Source organism: Toxotes jaculatrix, chromosome 13 (genome assembly GCF_017976425.1).
Source record: "Toxotes jaculatrix isolate fToxJac2 chromosome 13, fToxJac2.pri, whole genome shotgun sequence".
NCBI classification, from domain to species: Eukaryota; Metazoa; Chordata; class Actinopteri; family Toxotidae; genus Toxotes; species Toxotes jaculatrix.
Genome location: NC_054406.1, coordinates 202501 through 222581, shown reverse-complemented (window position 1 = coordinate 222581; position 20081 = coordinate 202501). Strand labels below are relative to the sequence as shown.

Genomic DNA, 20081 nt, shown 5'->3' with positions numbered 1-20081 from the left:
AAAAGTCAAAAGAAAAGTCATAGTATAGTATGCCGTTTTTTTCGGGCAAAAAAAGTCAAAAATTTTTTCGGCCTCAAAAAGTCATAAAAAACGTCATAGTATAGTATGCCGTTTTTTTCGGTCAAAAAAAGTCAAAAATTTTTTCGGCCTCAAAAAGTCATAAAAAACGTCATAGTATAGTATGCCGTTTTTTTCGGGCAAAAAAAGTCAAAATTTTTTTCGGCCTCAAAAAGTCATAAAAAACGTCATAGTATAGTATGGCGTTTTTTTCGGGCAAAAAAAGTCAAAAAATTTTTCGGCCTCAAAAAGTCATAAAAAACGTCATAGTATAGTAAGGCGTCAAAATGGGCCAAAAAAAGTCAGATTTTATTATGACCTCAAAATTTCATTCTGGTTCTGGTTTTGGTTCTGGTTTGGCAGTATTGCTCCCTCATTTCTAAGTTTCCTACTGTTTCCCCTCCTATGTGGTCAGCCTGGGGGGTGATCCATTTTCCTCCTCCTTCCTTTTTTGAACGTTATTGAATTTGAGTTCTGCTTTTTACAGGAATGTTCTTCTGAAATGTTCGTGCCATCACATTGGGCCACATCTGATTCGTCCGATGTGTGCAGGTGAGAATGTAGGTGGGAGTTTGAGCTTCTCTGTCAGCTTTTATGTGGACCATTTGTTTGGGTGGTGGGGGTTGGAGCTGTCGAGCTAACGGTGGCAGATAGGTGCTTTCACTGTGAGTTGTGGGGGCACTGTGGGGCTTTTAAAGGAGGTGGGGGTGTTGAGTCCAAAGAAAAGGAACAATGGGACAGCTGAGCAGTGAAACTCTGCACTAACAGACCACAGATGACACTACATGACATGTGTTCACACATGTTCAGTTCCGTGGTGTTTGAACACACTGTGGTTGCACATGTACGGAGCTGCTCCGGACACATGACTCACTGAAAACGTAGTTCTATTAATGATTCAACAGCTTCGTCACGGGAGCCTTTAGCCTCCACACACACGTTGTTTCAGAGTTGATCATATAACTGTAGCACCAACACTGATTCACTGACCTTTAGTCGTTTAATTACGTTACAAATGAATGTTCCGGTTTTTGTTCGTTAACATTCAGTGTTGGTTCCTGTAAAACACCGAAAGTCTCTGTTTTCGCTCAGCGGCGCAGTGTTGGACTTCACAGCACGGTTCGGGTTGTGGTGTGGAGCCGGTCTGGACCGCAACCACGTCGATCTGTGGACGAAAGAAAAAACTGAGCGTGTCGTTTGACGAGATCGTTACGTCACACACACACACACACACACACACACACACACACACACACAGCTGCCTGCCGACTGTTGTTGTTTAGCCCGACCCGTAGACACGAAGCTAACAGCTAGCAGTTAACACAAACTGCGGAGATCTCGATGGAGCGACGCTCTTAAGTGCTAACCTCTTAGTTATCTCGGGTTAGTTGTCCCGCTCTGGGGTTTATCGTGCTGTTGTGGCAGAGGACGGGCTAGCTCACCGCTTAGCTCCGTTAGCATGTTCCAGCTAATCGCCCAGTGTTATTAATGTTAGCCTCGTTAGCCGGGCTCTGTTAGCGTCAGGTTAATTTATTTCTAAAGCAGTGGCAGGTTAGCCTGGGGGCCAGCTTCTCTTTAGTTAGCTCACCCGTTATTTAAACACATATGTCGTGTTGTTTTCGTCATGTGTCGCGGTGTTAAGATTACAGAGCTTGTATCTGTGGCTAAATGTTGCGCTTGTGGTTCAGTTCGTTTAGCTAAGGTTAACTGTTAGCTAGCTGGAGTCCGATGTCTTTGTTTCCATCGGTAGCAGAGAGTTTATGATGTGAGAGCAGGTTAGCTCTGTTAGCTTAGTTAGCAGGTAGGTTATAGTGGACAGGAGAGTTTTTTTAAGATATCAGTGTGTGCGAATGTTGCGGATGCTAAGCTAACATAAATCCGTCTTCAGTTCATTATATTTATGTGCCAGAGTTTTATTTAATTTGCGGCTGACATGCAGCTGTCAGTTTACTGACCATCATCATCATCATCACAAAGCCCGGCGGCAGGTGGAAAGCTCGGGGTTATTATGGCCCTCAGACCAGACTGCAGGCACAGCCGCTCAACGTGTGTGATCTACCTGCTCATACTGTCAGGTGAGTTTACTGACTCTGGATCACCTGGCTCAGTTCACTCTGCGTCATGTGACAGGCTCAGTGTTCAGACATCATGGTCAGAAGCATAGAGAGAAACCCGGGTAAAGCCAGAGCTGATGTCTGATGAGCTCAGTGTGATCAGGTGAAATATTGATCAGTGTGTGGATCATGTTTCTGATCAGTATGAATGAACAGTTCTGCTCACAGTCTCCTCCTGTTAACCTGAGCTGCAGTGATGGAATCAGTTTGTCAGGAATTCTGTCCCATTAAAGAACCTGTGAATATTACTGATGGAGTTATTCACTGAGAAACTCTCCCTCTGTTTGGAAAGCAGAGTGAACACATGAAAAACCATCCACTCATCTACAGACAGACCTGATGCTCTTTATTATTCAGCACTTTACTGGAAACTTGTTTGTCCCTGTCAGGATCCTGTAGGAATGATGACTCTGGGTTTTTGAACATAAACCACTGAAGGCTGTGTTCCACACACACAAACTTACTGTCAGTTTGTTGTATAGTTTCCGTGTTTGCAGGAACAGAGGACGTAATGTTTGCTGCCTCTTGTTTCTGTCTTGCTAACCATTTGTGCGCCCATGCTCTCCAGGATCCATCGCTGCCTCTCAGAGGAACGACAACGTTTATGTATCTGGGATTTCCAATGGTGAGGTCACAACGACACAGACAACACATCAGAGACACATGAAACATAACGTTACCACAAACTGAACATGCACAGTTTGAACTGAACAGGCCGACTCTGTCTGTGTAGCTTGCAGCGACGTGGCAGAGCTCCTGCGGGCGTCCAGTGGCATCATCACCAGCCCCGGCTGGCCCTTCCAGTACCCGGCAAGACTGAACTGCAGCTGGAACATCAGGGCCCGACCTGGAGACACCATCACCATCAGGTAACACACGGGCTCTTTCTGTGGTTACAGCACCTTAACTGTGTGGCGCAAGAAGTTGTTCTGAGGATGTACGTGGTTACATCTTTACACCACATCCACATCTTTACACCACATCCACATCAGTGAGCATAAGGAGTAAAACTTTATTTTTTATTATGGTTTTTGTGCTTCCACATCGTTGTGTTGAGGGAATTTATTCAGAGTGGCCTCATGCTGTCGTGTGGACGGAGGAGACAGTGTTCAGAGTCAGGGTGGACAGCTCGTCAGCTTCAGTGCTGATCAGCAGAGCTGTGCTTTTTGGAAAAGAGACATGAATGGAAAGACAAACTTCTCAGAGTGTTACTGGCCATTTCATTCATTTCATCATGAATCACATCAAAGTTCAAGCCTCAGAATTATTTTAAAACTGATTGAAGAACAACTCAGAACCTTATAGAGCGTCTGCTTCCTTCCTCCCATAGCTTCCAGGACTTTGACCTGCAGGGTTCCCATCGTTGTTCCTCAGACTGGATTTCCATCAGCAGCTACAGGAGCTTGGATGGACTGAGGGTTTGTGGTTCCTCCCTGCCTCCACCCTACATCTCCTCCCAGGACCACGTGTGGATCCACTTCCACTCTGATGACAGTCTGACAGGAAAAGGCTTCAGACTGTCCTACATCACTGGTGAGTTTCAGGTTCCTGAGACCAGTGCACAGGTTTGTCAGTGCGGTTGGCAGTGCTTTTCCTCTCTGGTGCAGCCTTTAATCGGCAGATCTGGCTCTTTCTCCGCTTGTTACGTAAGAGTTGTTTACAGGACAGACGACAGCAGAATGACGTAACGCTCTCAGCTGATCCATGAAAGCTTCAGTCTTCTGTTGATGTGGACGATGGTCGAGTCATCCACATCACCTGATGGCTGACAGAAATGAATCAGCAGCTGATATTACCTTGTTGTAGGTAAGCCAGAGGCGTCCAGCTGTGACGTGGACCAGTTCCACTGCTCTAATGGGAAGTGCATCCCAGACTGGTGGCGCTGTAACTCCATGGACGAGTGCGGTGATAATTCGGACGAGGAGCTGTGTGTGGACTCTCCCTTCTCCTTCCAGCCCTGCAGCCTTAACCAGTTCCCCTGCCTGTCCCGCTACACCCGCATCTACACCTGCCTACCGCACAGCCTCCGCTGCGACGGCAGCATCGACTGCCAGGTAACAGAGCAGTTCATCTGCCTTTACCTGGCCACAAACCACATTTAACACAGAGACGTGTTTACTGAGACAGCCTGTAACCACAGAGATCGATCTCTGGGTTTTAGTTCAAGTAAAAATAGTTTGGTTGATCAGAAAATCGTTTTTCTGGTCTGCAGCCGTTGGACATTGGCAGACAATGCCACTGAAGAGCTGTCTCAACACTTCAGTGGCCTCAGCCAGAGAAATGGGCAAACAGTCAGGTGCAGGGGTTCAGTTAGAGTCCTCAGTCTGGGTCAGCAGGTCATAGTTTCAACATTACATACATGTTGGACGTGTTTGTTCCAGGACCTTGGTGATGAGATCGACTGTGACGTTCCCACTTGTGGAGAATGGTTGAGGAACTTCTACGGCTCCTTCAGCTCTCCAAACTACCCCGACTTCTACCCTCCAGGAAGTAACTGCACCTGGCTGATCGACACCGGAGACCACAGGAAGGTAACCTCTGACCTCTGGCTTCACCACAAAACGTTAAACTGGCAGAGTCAGCTTGAACTCCCAGTGCAGTGAAGGTCAAGATCAAGGCTCAGTCTTCCTCCTCCTTCCTCTCCCTCCATTCTCCTCCTGCAGGTCATTTTGAGGTTTACCGACTTTAAGCTCGATGGGACGGGTTACGGTGACTACGTGAAGGTCTACGACGGTCTAGAGGAAAACCCTCGGCGTCTCCTCAGGGTGCTGACTGCCTTTGACTCCAGAGCTCCGGTCGCGGTGGTTTCATCGTCCGGTCAGCTCAGAGTTCACTTCTACGCTGACAAGATCAACGCCGCCAGAGGTTTCAACGTCACCTACCAGGTGTGTCTGATTTGGTCGAGCCTGATCGGCTTTTTTATGTGGTTCTGTTTTTAGCGTCTGGTTGATTTGTTTTCTGACAGATCTGTAAACGACTTCACTATTATTTTCAATTAAAGGAAATTCTGGCAAGTCCAATGGTTGATTTGATTAATGCACTTTCTCAGAGCTTATATGTCGTTACAGCCCTCAGTGATATGGTTATGTAAATTTGTTTGAGGTCCCAGAATGGAGCCTTGGGGAACTCTGCATGTGTTATTACCCATGGACACAAAGGCGTCCCTGTTGATAGTAGGATTCAAACCAGTTGTCCAGTCAGTAATACGCTGTGGTCGACTGCGTTGACTTAGATCCTTTAACACTAAGACTGAAATTCTGCCGCTGTCTGTGTTAAGGTGGACGTTATCGATGACCGTAATGAGCCGTCTCTGTGCTGTGGTGTATGGGTTCTGTTAAACCTGTCTCTCTCTCCCTCGCTGTGTTCTTAAGGTGGACGGGTTCTGCCTGCCGTGGGAGGTTCCCTGTGGAGGGAACTGGGGCTGTTACACTGAGCAGCAGCGCTGTGACGGTTACTGGCACTGTCCCAATGGTCGGGACGAGCTGAACTGTTCTTCCTGTCAGGAAGACGAGTTTCCCTGTTCCAGAAACGGAGCGTGTTACCCTCGATCGGACCGCTGTAACTACCAGAACCGCTGCCCCAATGGTTCTGATGAAAAGAACTGCTTCTTCTGCCAGCCCGGGAACTTCCACTGCAAGGTAGCAAGAACAAAAACCAGAACGAAAACCAGAGCAAGACCAGTGTTCAAGAACAAATATGAACGTCTGTAACAGAAAAGAGTCTGAATTGAAAGTCAGACAATAAATTACTTGTCTTCAGTCATTTGTCTCTGTAGAGTAACATCAGTTTGACCTTTGACCCCTGCAGAATAACCGCTGTGTGTTTGAGTCGTGGGTTTGCGATGCCCAGGACGACTGTGGTGATGGCAGCGATGAGGAGAGCTGTCCCGTTATCGTTCCCACCAGAGTCATTACTGCCGCTGTCATCGGCAGCCTCATCTGTGGCCTCCTGTTGGTCATTGCCCTCGGTTGCACCTGCAAACTCTACTCGCTGCGTATGTTTGAACGCAGGTGAGGATGGAGAGACAGGTGTTTCCTCAGAAACTTTACACCTCACATCCTGTGATTGAAAACCTGAGTAATTTGAGCTGCGATGTGTCATTACAGGTCTTTTGAGACCCAGCTGTCCAGAGTGGAAGCAGAGCTTCTGAGGAGGGAAGCCCCGCCCTCTTATGGTCAGCTGATTGCCCAGGGACTGATCCCACCTGTGGAGGATTTCCCAGTGTGCTCTGGGAGCCAGGTAGAGATGCCCCGCCTGTTTTTCTCTCTGCACATGTGAAGGACCGTGCTTACAGCTCCACTTAGTGCCTGTAGCTTTTGCTGGAATCTTTTCCTAGATGAAACGTTCCGGTGACACACCCGCCTAACAAATACCTGCCTTCAGAACGCCACAGTAATTTTAGTTTTACTGGTAAAACAATCTTTCTTCTTGGGACTAGTTCCAGTGGCGGAGGTGAACATTTCCTCTGTATAGGTCTGTATTGTATCTTCAAGAGGACCGATGTCCCACCCTTAGGTCCTTTGCCGTGTTGTTACAGGGTGCTTTTACTGATTTGTAACGTGGGTGTGTCCGTCAGCAGCAGACGTTAGACCTCATGATTGTATTTTTACTCTGCTGTGTCTCTGTCCTCAGGCGTCTGTCCTGGAAAACCTCCGTCTGGCTGTTCGCTCTCAGCTCGGTTTCACCTCCCTCAGGCTTCCTTCCTCCAGTCGTCATAGCAACCTATGGCGCCGGCTCTTCACTTTCTCGCGATCTCGGCGGTCGGGTTCTCTGGCTCTAGTCTCTGCTGACCTGGAGGACAGTGCTGGTACTGGGAGCACTGGGAGTTCGGGTTCAGACCTGCTGTCTCCAGACTCAGACGATACAGACACAGAGGGCGAACGAGGGAGGGAGCGAGGCGTGGGCGCGGTGGGCGGACCTGTGGCACCCCTCCCCCAAAAAACCCCGCCTTCCGCTGTTGTCGAAGCTGTGGTATCCGTGACAACGTGTGTGACCCCTGCAACCCCAACACCAGGCCGAGATCGATGCTGCGACCGGCCCAGAGAGTCCTCACCGCCTTCCAGCCCCATCACCATGGTAACATCCAATCCAGATCCAGAATGTCACAGTGATGCCTCAGAGCTCCAGGCCCCGCCCACCTCTGCCCTGCATCGCCTGGCCCAGAACCTACACCGTCTTGCTAGGAACCTTACCAGAACCGGTCAGAGCCAGCAGAACCAATCCTGGACCAATCATAGCCCACTCCGCCAGCTGGAGTCAGGAAGAAACGGGCCTGAAGCTGCCGAGCGACGAGGGAGCAGAGAAGAAGAAGAAGATGTGGAGCTTCTGATACCTGTGTCTGACTCTGACTCCTCGTCCTCCTCATTGGTCAGTGATATTCAGCAGCCGCTGCTGGAACCCCACTCATCCTCCACCGCAGGCCACGTTCCCCGGCATCACCGAGGAAACAGTGCTCGAGGAGGGCGGGACGGCCCCTGCGAACACTGCAGGATGGTCCACACTGCACAGATCCCAGACGCCTGCCTGGAGGCAACGGGGAAGACGGAGAGCAGCGATGATGAACTTCTGCTGCTCTGCTAACAGGCTAATCTGCAGGGCTAACATGCTAACTGACACACTAATACTATCAATTCTAGCCCAACCCAACACCTGAAGTTAGCTAACATGCTAACTGACAAGACTAACACTGCTAATACTACCCTGTCCCTACATCTACAGTTAGCTCACATGCTAACGGTCTGGCTAACAGTAATACTACCCTGATCCTGTATTTCCAATTTTAGACAGTAAGCCAACATGCGCTTCAGTCTGGATGACAACTAGCCATAAAACATTTCTTAGCATGTGTTAGCATGTTAGTTGGACTGAAGGTTAGCGCTCTGTAGGTTTTGGTCTCCAGTGATGTAGGAAACGACCTGACCAATCAGAGACTGCAGGGACTGATGTCACTGATTGGACTGCTGGTATGGCCATGAAAACCATCCCCCGATGCTCTCCTGGTCCGTCCATTAAAACACTCCCCTCCCCCCCTGCAGGTGGACGCCCTGCCCTTTGGTACGACTTTCTGAACGCTGACTTACTGGTACGACTGTAAACCTGACAGAACAAACTGAGGGTTCCTGCCGAAGAGATCATTCAACTCTGATCTGATCCAGGAACCTCGCTGGCCTCTGAACACCTGGTCAGGTGCAGCAATGTAAATGGTCCCATTTGTTTCCTCCGGCTGGTCTTTTAAAGGAAAGGATGAGAATAGGAAGGATCATGTGACCGTTGGAGGTAGCTAAAGATAGCAGCTAGCAGGCTAGTTAAACAAAGGCAGTTCTCAGTACAGAAAATATATATATGAATATATCTGAATATATTGGTTGTCGTGGATCGGCTGGGTCCTTCACCAGTTTCACCAGTGGAGTTTTACTTTGCTAATTTCAGGCTCTGGTAAATTGTTAACCTGTGAAGTTCTTCTGGGCCAAAACTCACAGGTTCTCGTTTTGACTTCCATCGTCGTCAAATGAATAACTAATTTCAGTGTCCATGCCTGATGATGCGTTTCCTGTCTGAAGCCGTGGAGCTGGGTTTGTGCTGTGGATCCTTTTTTTTATGCGTCGACATAAAACAAAGCACCACACAGCAGATCCAGTTCTGTCATTACTCTCACGCCTTTAGAAACACGAAACCCATCCTACGGACGGAGGCTTGATGTTAGTGTGGGTGGGGCTACCTCCATCGGTCATGTGACCATGGTCACACCTATCGTAGTGGTCCTCATCATCATCTTACAGGTGGTTGTGATGCTTCAGGTTGCTGTATAGTTCCCCCCCGATGTTTCTGCCTGTTCAGTTCTCTGACTGGTTCTAAAGGGAAGACGAGGTTCCAAAGCTGACGGTTCCGGTGACAAACAGGTCGAGAGCTGTGGCTTCTAAAAAGATTCAACAGAAAGTTTGAGAGCTGATGATCAAGAACGTTTACAGAAGCAGCTTCAACAGCTGAAAGATATTTTTGTTTGTAAGGTCACGACCAGCGTTTCAGCTGATGTTTCATGTTGGACCGACACCATCAGGTGTTCAGTGTCATCAGGTGTACCAGTCTGACGCCATCCAGATGATGTAAGCCCCCCCCCCCCCCCCCAAGACTGAAGCCATTCAAACTGACCCGTCTGTATTTATGACCTTTGTTACTCTTTGGTACTCACATCTCAGCTGACCCCGTGTGACTGTGACTGTGTATATTTATTATTATTATTATGATTATGATTAATATGATTGTGTGTATTGTGTTTATTCGCTGTTGTGTAGCTGTTTTTCTGACCTGCATGATTCCAGCTGTTTGATGTTAGTTTTTCTTTCAGTCTGTAAAGTCAAAAACTGTTAAACTGCACTAAAGATTAAAGGTTCACGTTTCAGCCTGTTCTGCTTCAGATCCACTTTTCACTCAGAAACCTGAGATCTGCTCGGGTCGGACCGATCCTGTAAAAACTTTTCAAACATGTCAGACCTCGGTTTGTTGGAGGGAACGTCAGGGTTGGATGAGCCTGAGCTGGAACGAGGGAAACGTTTCATCAGGTTTCATCATTCTGGTTCTGAGTTCAGAGCGTGGGACTGCTTTCTCTCAGGCTTTGGGTCTGTTCTCTGAATCCAACAGAGCCTCGTAGAACCTGGGCTTGTCAGAAATAGTAGCTTTTTAGAATTAGTGTTAGCACCGAATCATGCCAGGGACGGCAGCATCATTGGTAAAACTACAGTCATAGTTAGACCTTTAGAACCTCATAGAACCAAATTCAATTCAATTCCAAACTCTACAGAGAACCAGAGCCTGACCCTAGAGCAAGCATTTAACTTATGCTCAGCTGAACCATAGAAGAATCGTGTCAGTTAAATAAGAACAGTAGAACCCTACAGAACCACTCACATCAAAACGAAGTGTGGAACCTTTTAGGACCAGGGTTGTGAATATACAATAGAACTGTAGTTGGGTAAAGGTTACCTGTAGAACCTCTTAGCAGCATCATATCTGTGATACTGGTATAACCTTATAGAGCCTGAGTCAGAACAGTGATAACAACAGAACCTTTTTTTTAAAATCTGGAGTTGATCTCCCAGTAGAACCGTATCTAACCGTCGTACAGAACACATCTTCACAGACCTGCTGCGCGTTGAGAATCTTTATTTTTCAGGCGATGATCTCGTTTGTTTTTTACAGCTGATGTTTTTTATGTTCTAATCATTGTTCCATGCAAAAACAAAGAACCAGGCCTCCATGTTCCTGCATCTCCATGGAAACTATCAGGTGACAGACTGAGTCTATGGTCTCTCGACATGCCTCTAACAGTCACATGACTCCCGAGGACCTGCTGCGATTGGCTGGCAGCTGAAGGTCACATGGCCTCTCCTGTCCTTTCTTTTCCCAGCGTTCTTTGCTGAGCAGCTCCACCCTTAGTGGTCATTTTCTGTGTCACCATCAGGGGGCGGAGCCTCCCTCCTCCTTCCACCCAGTGACATCATCATGATGCTGTTACATGATGTGATGTCATCATGCAGCATGCAACAGCAGAGAAGGATCATGGGACTTTTTTAGGCCCCGCCCAGAAACAGTATGTCCCCTCCTCCCCCCACTCAGCCCATTACTATGAGGGTAAAGTCAGGCTACGACTTGCTGCCTTCTGTTTCCTTATTGGTCAGCGGGGCCAAGGCAGGGTCCACCAATGAAGTGGCAGGAAACAGTTTAAACCATCCAATCACCATGTTGGACAGGTCCAGATCGTCCAATAGGATTTGAGCAGCACCCATGAAGGATTTATGATCCATCCGACCGTAGTCCCCCCACACGATGATCTAAAGACAGGTGGACAGGTACGTTAGTGTCCTGAAAACAAACAGGAGCAGTTGCTGAGAAAGACACGTGTCCATTAAATTCATTTAGTCAGCAATTACTCTGTGTGTGTGTGTGTGTGTGGTACCTGCAGTACTTTGCCCTCAGGATTCTCCTCAAACTGAAGCTGCTGCTGATAAAGAGGGTCGAGAGTTTTTCTTGCCAGACGAGTTCGTCTCTTTAACACACACTTCCCGTTGTCCATCAGATACACCTTCACGTATGGAGCTACACAACAACACAAACACACACAGGCTGTAGCTTCTCTGTGAACAGGTGAGCGAGCGACGTCAGCAAAGCCTGAAGCTTCTCGCTGTTTTTGTGTTGTTGTTGTTGTTGATAAATTTCTGACTGGACCTGTTTTGATGGAGCCTGTTGTTGTTAAGTCGTCCAGCAGATGGTGCTGTTTGTTCTGCCTGGACTCACTGAGTACTGAATATTTACTGAACATCGTTACACATACGTTAATCTGCTGAGGACAGAAGGATCTGATATCTGAATCTGATCAGTTCATGTGTGTTAACAGTCATTAGTTTTTCACACGTGGTTAATTATGTTGTAAATATTTCAGATGATTAATTTACACACTGATTAAACACGGTTTGATATTAACATGAATCATTTATGTTTGACTGAATCAGTGTCAGCCCAGTGCAGAGTTACACAGTGTTACACAGTGTTACACAGCGTGGGACAGCGTAGGACAGTGTAGTAGTGTATACGTCACCAGTATTACAGTATAGTAATGTGTAGTATTTTCACCTGGAGTGTTCTTGTTGCCTTGTTTACCCACAAGTCCCCGGGCTCGAATCACCTCCACATCCAGACGCTCCTTTCTGTACACCATCCCGATCTGGATGTCACCTGATCAACAAAGCCAATCAGAGATCAGTTTTCCTTTTAACTGTTGTGATTCTGTGCTGTCAGTCATGTAGCCAATCACAGCCTTAATCTGTGACTTCCCTCCAATCAGAGATGAGCACTGGTCAAGTATAAATACAGAAATATAAAATGAATAAAAATGTAAATTGCAGGAATGGAAGCACTAACATATGAAGCCGAACGTAAACACTGATAAACACTGAGTCAATAACTACTGTGTATGAATCTGATGTATGAATATTAACATTAATAAATCATGTCTATTATATAAAAGGATACAAATAAACAATCACAAGATGAAAACAGAGACTCTGGTTGGTCATTACCCATGGGGGGTGTGGCCAGAGTCTGCCGTCCAGCCAGCTGGGCGGGGCCTAATCCCTCCAGGAAGCCAGTGAACTGTTGGTCTGACGCCAACTTCACTCCTGGAAATATCAGACTGAAGTGATGGAGAGAAAGAATGAATGGAAAATATAATACAGAGAGAAACACATCACGAAAACACGAAACGTTACGTAAACACGAGTTACTACAGACGAAAACCCAGAATCCTCCTCTGTCAGTAACAGTACATCTGAACTATTGGACCACACTCCATCCGGCTGAGATGTCTTTACTGGACATCTGTCTGATGGACAAAAAGAGGAGTGATTCATACGCTCCGGGTTTGGGGTCCTCGGCGTCCGGGTCACGACTCGGCTGTCGGGTGAAGCGAGATTTAAACTCGACAGCCAAACCAGTTTCTACGCTCCTCTGGACAGGAAGTCTCACCACTTTCTTCTTCTTCTCCTCCTCTGGATGGATGGAGGGAGACAGACAGAAGAAAAGGAAGATTTGAATATAAACCCATCGACACTGAGCATCTACAGTTTCATCAATAAAAAAACTCCTCAGAGCTAAAAGCAACGACTTGTTTCTGGAGTTTAAAATGAGTTGTGAGAGAACGGTGGTTTAAACTGGGCCTGACCCTCAGGGTTGAGCTGGGAGGCGCTCTGACTCTTCTTTCCCAGTCCGACCATTCCCATCATCCTTGCTCCGAAACTCGAGCGCCTCTTCTTGTCGTCGTCGTCGTCGTCGTTTCTCCCCAGTGAACAGATCTCACCGCCAACGCTTGAGGACTTCGTGAGTGGAGCTCCGGGCACCAACGCCGCCCTACAGGAGGACAGAGAAACAATGACACCGGTCATTCACCGAGGGGTGGTGGAGAGGCTCATCCGCTGGTTCAATTCCCAGATCGCTGTCGAAGAGGTCTGAAGCACTGTGAGCAGTCGAGAAGGCTCGTTTACCATTTACACCTGAGGGGACACACCTGTCATTTAAGAGCATAACGGGAGGGGCGACATGGCATACTGGTGGCAGCATACTGTTGCTATGGTAACTGTTCTGACTCCAGTCGCAGCTTGGTCGGTGTCTTACTTTGAAGGCTCAGGCTCCTCCTCCTCCTCTCCCTCCTCCACTGATGCGCTCTTCTGCAGCGAGGCTGCGCCCTCTGCCGCCACTTCCTGTGTTCCCTCTGATCCTGCCCCCAACTCCACTGATTGGCCTTCTACAGCCTCCACCCGGCTATCTCAGCCAATGAGAGGAGAGAACACAAGCATGCGGACAGAAACATGCAGAAAGAGACAGAATGATGAAGAGTAACACATGCTAACATGCTAACTTACATGGCATGCTGAGGTGACATGCGTGCTAACGTAACATGGCAAATGAATGAACAACACGCTAACATCATTAACACCAATCAACATGCTTAGAAATGTAAAAACAACACGTGAAACACACTAATGACACTGATCAGACTTTTCTACAGTTTAACCACTCGCTTCACTAAACAACTGACCCTGAACTAACCTCGCTTCACCCAGTCCTGACTAGGACAGTTTGTCTTTAGCGGACTCTACCACAGCATCACCTGAATAACACGCCTCGGGATCTCTGACGGTACGACAGGACCACTCCGACATGTCAGCAGGCGAAAGCTGCTCTGTGATTGGTTCCCAGTCTCTATGGTCTCACCTGATTCTTCGGACAGATCGAGTGTCCGAGGCGTTGGACACGGCTGACACGTCGCTGACATCGCTGTCTGATGATTTAAAGGACAGGCTGTCTCTCATCTGGACACACAGAGGACAGGTGAGCAGGTGAGTGACATCATCGGTGATGTATTATGAAATATGCTGATGAAATATCTCAGTCTGTTCACCTTTGACGGATCCTTCATCACACCTGCAGAGACAGGAGAACAGAGTTAGTTCATTACAACACTCTGATGTCATGGTTGTCATGGTTATCAGTTTCCGGTTTGTCATGGTGTTGGACAGTGATGCCATCGTGTTGGACAGTGATGTCATGGTGTTGGACAGTGATGTCACTGATTCCTGTGCTGATGTATTAAATTATATTAAATATATTGAAATGTTTGACTTTCGCTCACACACAAAAAAAGTGACGTCAAAAGGTGAAAAAGCTGCAGCTCAACACAGAGAGCGACCCCTGACCCTGACCCAAAGGTCATCTTCAAACATCCACAAAGTTCACGGTGAACTGAACGAATCCGAGCGTCTCACGCTCTGTTTCTGAACATTTACTGTGAAAAACCTGCTGACGAGATGAAAACCATCAGAGCGACGTGAATGTGAGAGATAAAGACAGGAAGTGTACCTTCTCTGCTCGGTGGTAACACGTCTCCTTCACATAATGATGATGGACAATGGACGATGGACGAAAAACAAAAGAAGAGATTTAACCAAACAAATGATTCACAAACAGGTGAGATGAATGGATGAATAGATGGATAGATTAATGACATCACAGAGAGCTAAGCTAACTGTATGTAAACATGTAGCCCCATTAGCCACCTGCACTTTCAGCTCCTCCTCCCTCCACAGGTGAATCGTTTTAAATTCATTTTAATCTTAATTTCTTCTTCTTGCACAGAAATCAGGTGCTGATAAAAATCCATCCCCACCGATGAGTGAATGGAGACTGTGTGTGTGTGTGTGTGTCCCTGAGCTGAAGCAGAAGCTGATTTTCTGCAGTTGAACAGGGAAACTGTAGCTGCAGTTCACTGGTGCAGAGATGCATTTCATTGGCTGAGCTGTTGAAATGCTGATCTGAGTTCCTGTGGCTCAGTCTCCAGCTGTGCATTTACTTTTTTACAAACTTTAACTTGTAGGATTTTTATTATTTTGTGTAATTTATCTGGTTTTACTTCCGTCCTTCTCTGAGCACCTGTGCTGAAGAATGAACACATGAAGTTAATAAGCTGATGTGTTAACAAGTTATTACGCTGAGCTCTGAGACTCGTGATGAAGACGCCGTCAAACAGGAAATAACAGAAACACGTCAGTGGATGGAGGAGGAACAGGAAGTCCAAACCCACCCGCTTCACATAAACATCTCATCACTAACTCAGATGGCGAACGTGTCATCGGCCTGTCTGGAGGTGGGAGTGGCTAACAGGTGGTACATTACCATTGGCTGTTCTCTTCTGCTGGTCCTCCCATGTGACCTCTACATCACGGCAAACAGAGAGAGGTGATTGGTCAGACTACAGCAGCACTCTGAACACTCACTGTGAACTGTTCAGGTGATCCATCAAATCCTAGTGCTCATCATCAACACACACACACACCTGCACAACAACACCTGATCAGTTTACAAGCTGGATCACCTGAACGCAGCATCAGAGCCACCTGAGACCCACTTGCCTTTTCTGGTCCCTCCAGGTGTCGCTGAGCGTCTGTCTGGCTCTGACATGGACAGGTGCGATGAATCAGATGATATAACAAAGATGAACACATGAATGAGTGAATGAATGAGCAGTGATGATGGAGACTGAAATGTCCAAATCTGACAGCAGAATCATCAGCTACACTGATCCACTGATTTACACACATCAAACTGTGATGTACACACCTGGAGTCTGTGGGGGCGGAGCTGGTGAGGGGGCAGGTGAGGGGGCAGGGGTAGGTGTGGGGGCAGGCGTTGGAGCAAGTGCAGGAGGCAGGGCTGGTTCAACAGGCAGTTGTGAATGGACAACAGATGCTGGGGCTGATGCTGGAGCAGATGCGAGCACAGGGGGTGGGGCTTGGACTGCTGTTGAAGGTGGGGGTGGTGCTGCAGCAGGTGCTGGAGTAGAAACAGGTAAAGTTGCAGGAGCTGGGGGTGGGACTTTGACTTGGACAGGAATTGAGGATGGGGCTGCCACAGATGCAGGTGCAGATACAGGTACAGGTACAGGTGCAGGTGGAGATACAAGTACAGGTGAGGGTACAGGTGCAGGTGCAGAGGCAGGAGGTGGGTGAGGCTGGGTGGGTACAGGAGGAGGCGGGGCTTGGATTCGTATAAGAGGAGGTGGTTGGTGATTGGCAGGGGGAGGGGCCTGCTTGTGGGCAGTGGGAGGGACTAGAGCTGCAGTTGGTGCTCCTGTGGTGGGCGTGGCCAAAACTGAAGGACAGTGAAAATGACAAAGATGAAAAAAATGAATGAAAACAGACAATGAGGTGATGAATGCTCAGGTTTTAACAGCTAACCAATCACACGGCTGCTTTCTCTTCTACCAGCGACCAATGAACTTCACACAGTTTCTGTCACATTTCATGTGAACATGCAGGCACATGTGGTCCACACTCTGAAGCCTCTGCCTGCTTGGCAACACTCAAGGAAGCAGGTCCATGTCAGTCCTTGGTGGCACTGGGGTAAACCCACTGGTCCACAGGCTCCCCTCCCAGGCCGGACCCCAGGACAGGGCCCTGAACTTGCTCCCAGCTTGTTTCTACCACGTTAAGGTGGTGATTATCAGAGGGATACCCCAGGAGGAGCAGGACGATACGTCAGCAGTTTAATATCAGATCAGTACGATTACAGCTACGAACAGTACGACACAGCAGCACAACTGTTTTAGGTCTAAGGAGAAGGAAACTACACTCAGGTGCTGAACTACACACAGACACACACAGATCACAGAATACCTGTCTGCACAAAGTCAGAGGGTTCTCCATCTGAAAGAGACATCCCACTGTTAGACCAGTACAACCACAGGGATCCAGTCTGGGACACTCACTTTCTCCCATATTTCTGCAGGTGATACTCAGTGATACGTCACAGTGAAGCCTCCTCACAGTCGTTAGTAAGAAACCACACGACAGCGTTACGCTTCATTATAACCCTGCTACAGTCTGAGGCCTTCAGGAACCTGCTCGTGTTGGGAGAACCAAGCTGTTACTGAGCAACCTGCCCAGCAGCTGAGCTCCTCACAGCTGGACTCAGGTTGGCTAAATGTGCCTGCATGTGTGTATTTCTGGTTCTATGTGTGAAATTCACATGTAACATGTAACACGTATGTGAAAACAAAGCATTTACAAAACAAAGTGCACAGATACTGTAACAGCGACCCCTGCTGCCAGCATCATGTAAGTACTGCCAGCAGCTGATTGGTCGGTTGGAGGCACCACATGACAGGAAGTAATATCTCTGATAGACGTACTTCTGTCCGGAGCTCCTTTGGGTGGGACGGCAGGCAGCTGGCGTCCTCGGCGGCTGCAGACTGGCGTTCCTGAAGGACTTGTCTGGGTCGATCCGCCTCGAGGGTTCGTCCTGTTGGACAAAGTCAGGAGTCAAACTACCAACCTGACAGGAGGGAGGTAAGGTTAAAGGTCAGAGGTCAAAGTGGTCGTAGTCGTCAGTGGTAAAAGGCTCAGGCTTGTTCATGTATGTTTATGCTAGGTCATGCTACACTACATTAGCTACAGACAAGCTACTGGCTAACACACTGTGGCCCTGAGAGGTGAGTGAACTCCCCAATCTGCCTTCAGTCAGTCGATGCACTGATCGCCATGGTAACAGGGTATTTGGCACATGATCAACAAGTGAAACACCGAAGCTGGTTTCATACTCGATGAGTCGTCCAGTCGGCCGATGAAGAACCGGGAGCGATTGAAACTGTGAACACTGTTTTCAGGAAGCCGTGTTGTCCTGCTGCTGATGTGGTCAAGCTCAATCCAAACGTCCACACTTCACTGAGCCTGTAAGCACTGACACACGTGGTCCCCGGGAAGCCGAGGACCACGGTCCTGAGATGGGCGAAACATTCTGCAAAGACAACGGATTTATTTCACTCTACCATTTCCTGCTGTGACCAGGTCTGCACTAGGACAACAAGCTGAGCTCATTTCCACGTAGACACATCAGGTCAGAGGGGCTGTCTCATCGCCCAGTTCATACGAGCGAAGTCTGCAGGGGCTCAGTCTTTAAGTCTGGAGGTTTGGATTCAGCTTGAGTTCACAGCAGGACGATGAAGCTCATGCAGCACAACCAAGAAACAAACGAGGAACGAGGAACGAGCAACGCGACATGCTGAGAGAAAAACACGAATCCACCAAGAATTAAAATCAGCTCAGACATGAACACGAGCAGAAAGGAAAAGATTAATTCAACACATTTATACCAACAGAACAGAAATCATGTGACCGAGGACAGGTGACAGCAGGTTGTTAGTGATGACAGGTGTGTGATGCCTCAGTGAGCCAATCTGGGAGCAGGGGTGTGGCCAATTCACAGACGTCATGCTTCCCTTTGAAGATCGGAAACACATTCAGCAAACACCACAGAGACGCAGCCGGTTTCTGATCGGTCAGTTGCCGGTCACCTGGTAAGGGCAGGTGAGGGCGGGGCGGAGCATCTGGACCTCAGGTGGAAGGACTCCACTCGGTCCGAGGAGTGTGAGCGTTTGTAGACGGGTCGGTTTGCCATCGCTCGCTGGTCAGCTGACCGAGAGCGACTGTAGTAATCCCGCCGGTCCATTCCCCGACTGTACCTGCACATCAACATGACAACCATCATCCACTGTCACCATGGCAACCACAGCACCTGCAAAAGATGTTCATTAGCCACATCACCGTGACAACCACATCGCTGTCAGCGGGTCAGCTGGTCGTACCTGTGGAGGACTGTGAGGCAGGTAGAAAGCATAAGGCACTGAAGCATCAGAAATACAAACAAAAGAAGAAGAAAACCTAATGGGATTTGGTACTACATTTCCCAGCAGGCCTCAGTGAGAGAGCAGACCCAGTAAAGGATGCTGGGAGAGGAATGACAGAAGGTCAGAGAACATCGAGTTCAGACCTGTGTTCTCCAGAGTTTGAACTCGTGGACTTTTATCAGGATCATTCAGGAGATGACTCAGACACGTATCACACCATGTGACCCTCAGGGTGAACTGTAGTAACCCTGCTGGACCTCAGACCTCCAGCGCCACCATCAGGTCAGTATTTTGTGCTTTGGTTGATGATTAGTGAAGGATGTTTCCATCAGCTTCAGCTGGACTCTGTTTACTACAAACTGTTAGCATCAGCGTGTTAGCATTGTGACTATGAGCATCATGCTAATGTTTCATCGCAGAACCAGTCACAGAGCTGCTGATGTGGACAGAGGACTCTGCCTCCAGAGCAACCAGGTCTTTGGTCCCGTTTCCTTCTGAAAAGTCCTTTGAGTTGATTATTTTGTCACACAGCAGGTGTGTTAATCACCTGAGCTCAGCCAAAATGGAGATCTCAGGAGAACTGTTGTCTCTGACTCCAGACGAACGAGTTCAGACCAAGAACACAAATTCAAACTTGGTGTTCTCTGTACTGAGCTTCACCTCTCGCCTGGATGGAGAGATGAAAAAGAAGATAACACTGAAAAACCACTACAGTCCTCTACATCTATATTCGTAAAACTGTCTGAGAGTCAAGCCGTCCGTCCGTCCGTTTACCTCAGCAGTTCCTCGTCGTAGGCGTCAGATTCGTAGGGGAAGTCTGGAATGAAATCCTGACTGAAGAACAGAAAGACGTCACAACCACAGAAAATGATTAACCTAAAGTCATCCGATACTACATTACCCATAAGCCCACAGGCTCACCTGTAGTCCTCACAGCTCCCATTCATCACGTGGTTTGTCCAGGACGTGTGGTTCGGACCGTTAAAGTATCTTTCACACAGAAGCAACACGCAGAGATCAGAACGACTTGTATCCTACGACTGACGGCTCTACAGGTGCGACTACTGTAAACCTGTCAGGTGGCTCCGTACCTGTCGTGGGAATCGAGAGAGTTGGCAACAGACATTCTCCTCAGTGATCTCCTGCACACAGAGAGAGAGAACGGTTCTCCAAACTGTAGC

General features: G+C 48.1%; 2 protein-coding genes across 8 annotated transcripts in view; one reads left to right on the top strand and one right to left on the bottom strand.

Annotated features, from left to right (window-relative positions):
* Positions 1-1256: 1256 nt before the first annotated feature.
* lrp12 (low density lipoprotein receptor-related protein 12) lies at positions 1257-9569 on the top strand. 2 transcript variants are annotated; one of them, XM_041053809.1, is made up of 12 exons: positions 1257-1440; positions 2035-2132; positions 2740-2796; positions 2905-3040; positions 3502-3704; positions 3978-4225; positions 4553-4702; positions 4835-5056; positions 5543-5809; positions 5979-6181; positions 6278-6410; positions 6804-9569. In XM_041053809.1, the coding sequence occupies exons 2-12, from the start codon at positions 2066-2068 to the stop codon at positions 7749-7751; spliced, it is 2634 nt and encodes an 877-aa protein (XP_040909743.1). In that variant the 5' UTR covers positions 1257-1440; positions 2035-2065; the 3' UTR covers positions 7752-9569. The 2 variants fall into 2 exon arrangements, with proteins under 2 accessions (XP_040909743.1, XP_040909742.1); XM_041053808.1 differs by having other exon boundaries at positions 1258-2132.
* Positions 9570-10321: 752 nt separating this feature from the next.
* The window catches only part of LOC121191662 (regulating synaptic membrane exocytosis protein 2-like), a 26492-nt gene continuing 16732 nt past the window's right edge, over positions 10322-20081 (bottom strand). For 4 of the 6 annotated variants that reach the window (XM_041052938.1, XM_041052940.1, XM_041052941.1 and 1 more), the window contains 15 exons: positions 18568-18735; positions 17407-17516; positions 15837-16367; positions 15629-15670; positions 15393-15431; positions 14580-14606; positions 14122-14144; positions 13935-14032; positions 13335-13481; positions 12886-13070; positions 12577-12712; positions 12245-12357; positions 11799-11900; positions 11125-11264; positions 10322-10999 (listed from right to left, as the gene is read on the bottom strand). In XM_041052938.1, the coding sequence (XP_040908872.1) occupies positions 10811-10999; positions 11125-11264; positions 11799-11900; positions 12245-12357; positions 12577-12712; positions 12886-13070; positions 13335-13481; positions 13935-14032; positions 14122-14144; positions 14580-14606; positions 15393-15431; positions 15629-15670; positions 15837-16367; positions 17407-17516; positions 18568-18735 (2050 nt within the window). In that variant the 3' untranslated portion in view covers positions 10322-10810. The remainder of the gene's footprint in view (positions 11000-11124; positions 11265-11798; positions 11901-12244; positions 12358-12576; positions 12713-12885; positions 13071-13334; positions 13482-13934; positions 14033-14121; positions 14145-14579; positions 14607-15392; positions 15432-15628; positions 15671-15836; positions 16368-17406; positions 17517-18567; positions 18736-20081) is intronic. The other 2 variants (XM_041052939.1, XM_041052944.1) reach the window with 2 other exon arrangements.

Excerpts from the sequence above, each read along its gene's own strand:
- lrp12 (XM_041053809.1), top strand. The coding sequence starts at position 2,066 with ATGGCCCTCAGACCAGACTGCAGGCACAGCCGCTCAACGTGTGTGATC. Across the intron at positions 2,797-2,904 it reads TGTATCTGGGATTTCCAATG|CTTGCAGCGACGTGGCAGAG; the intron begins GTGAGGTCACAA and ends CTGTCTGTGTAG. Across the intron at positions 5,810-5,978 it reads CCGGGAACTTCCACTGCAAG|AATAACCGCTGTGTGTTTGA; the intron begins GTAGCAAGAACA and ends TGACCCCTGCAG.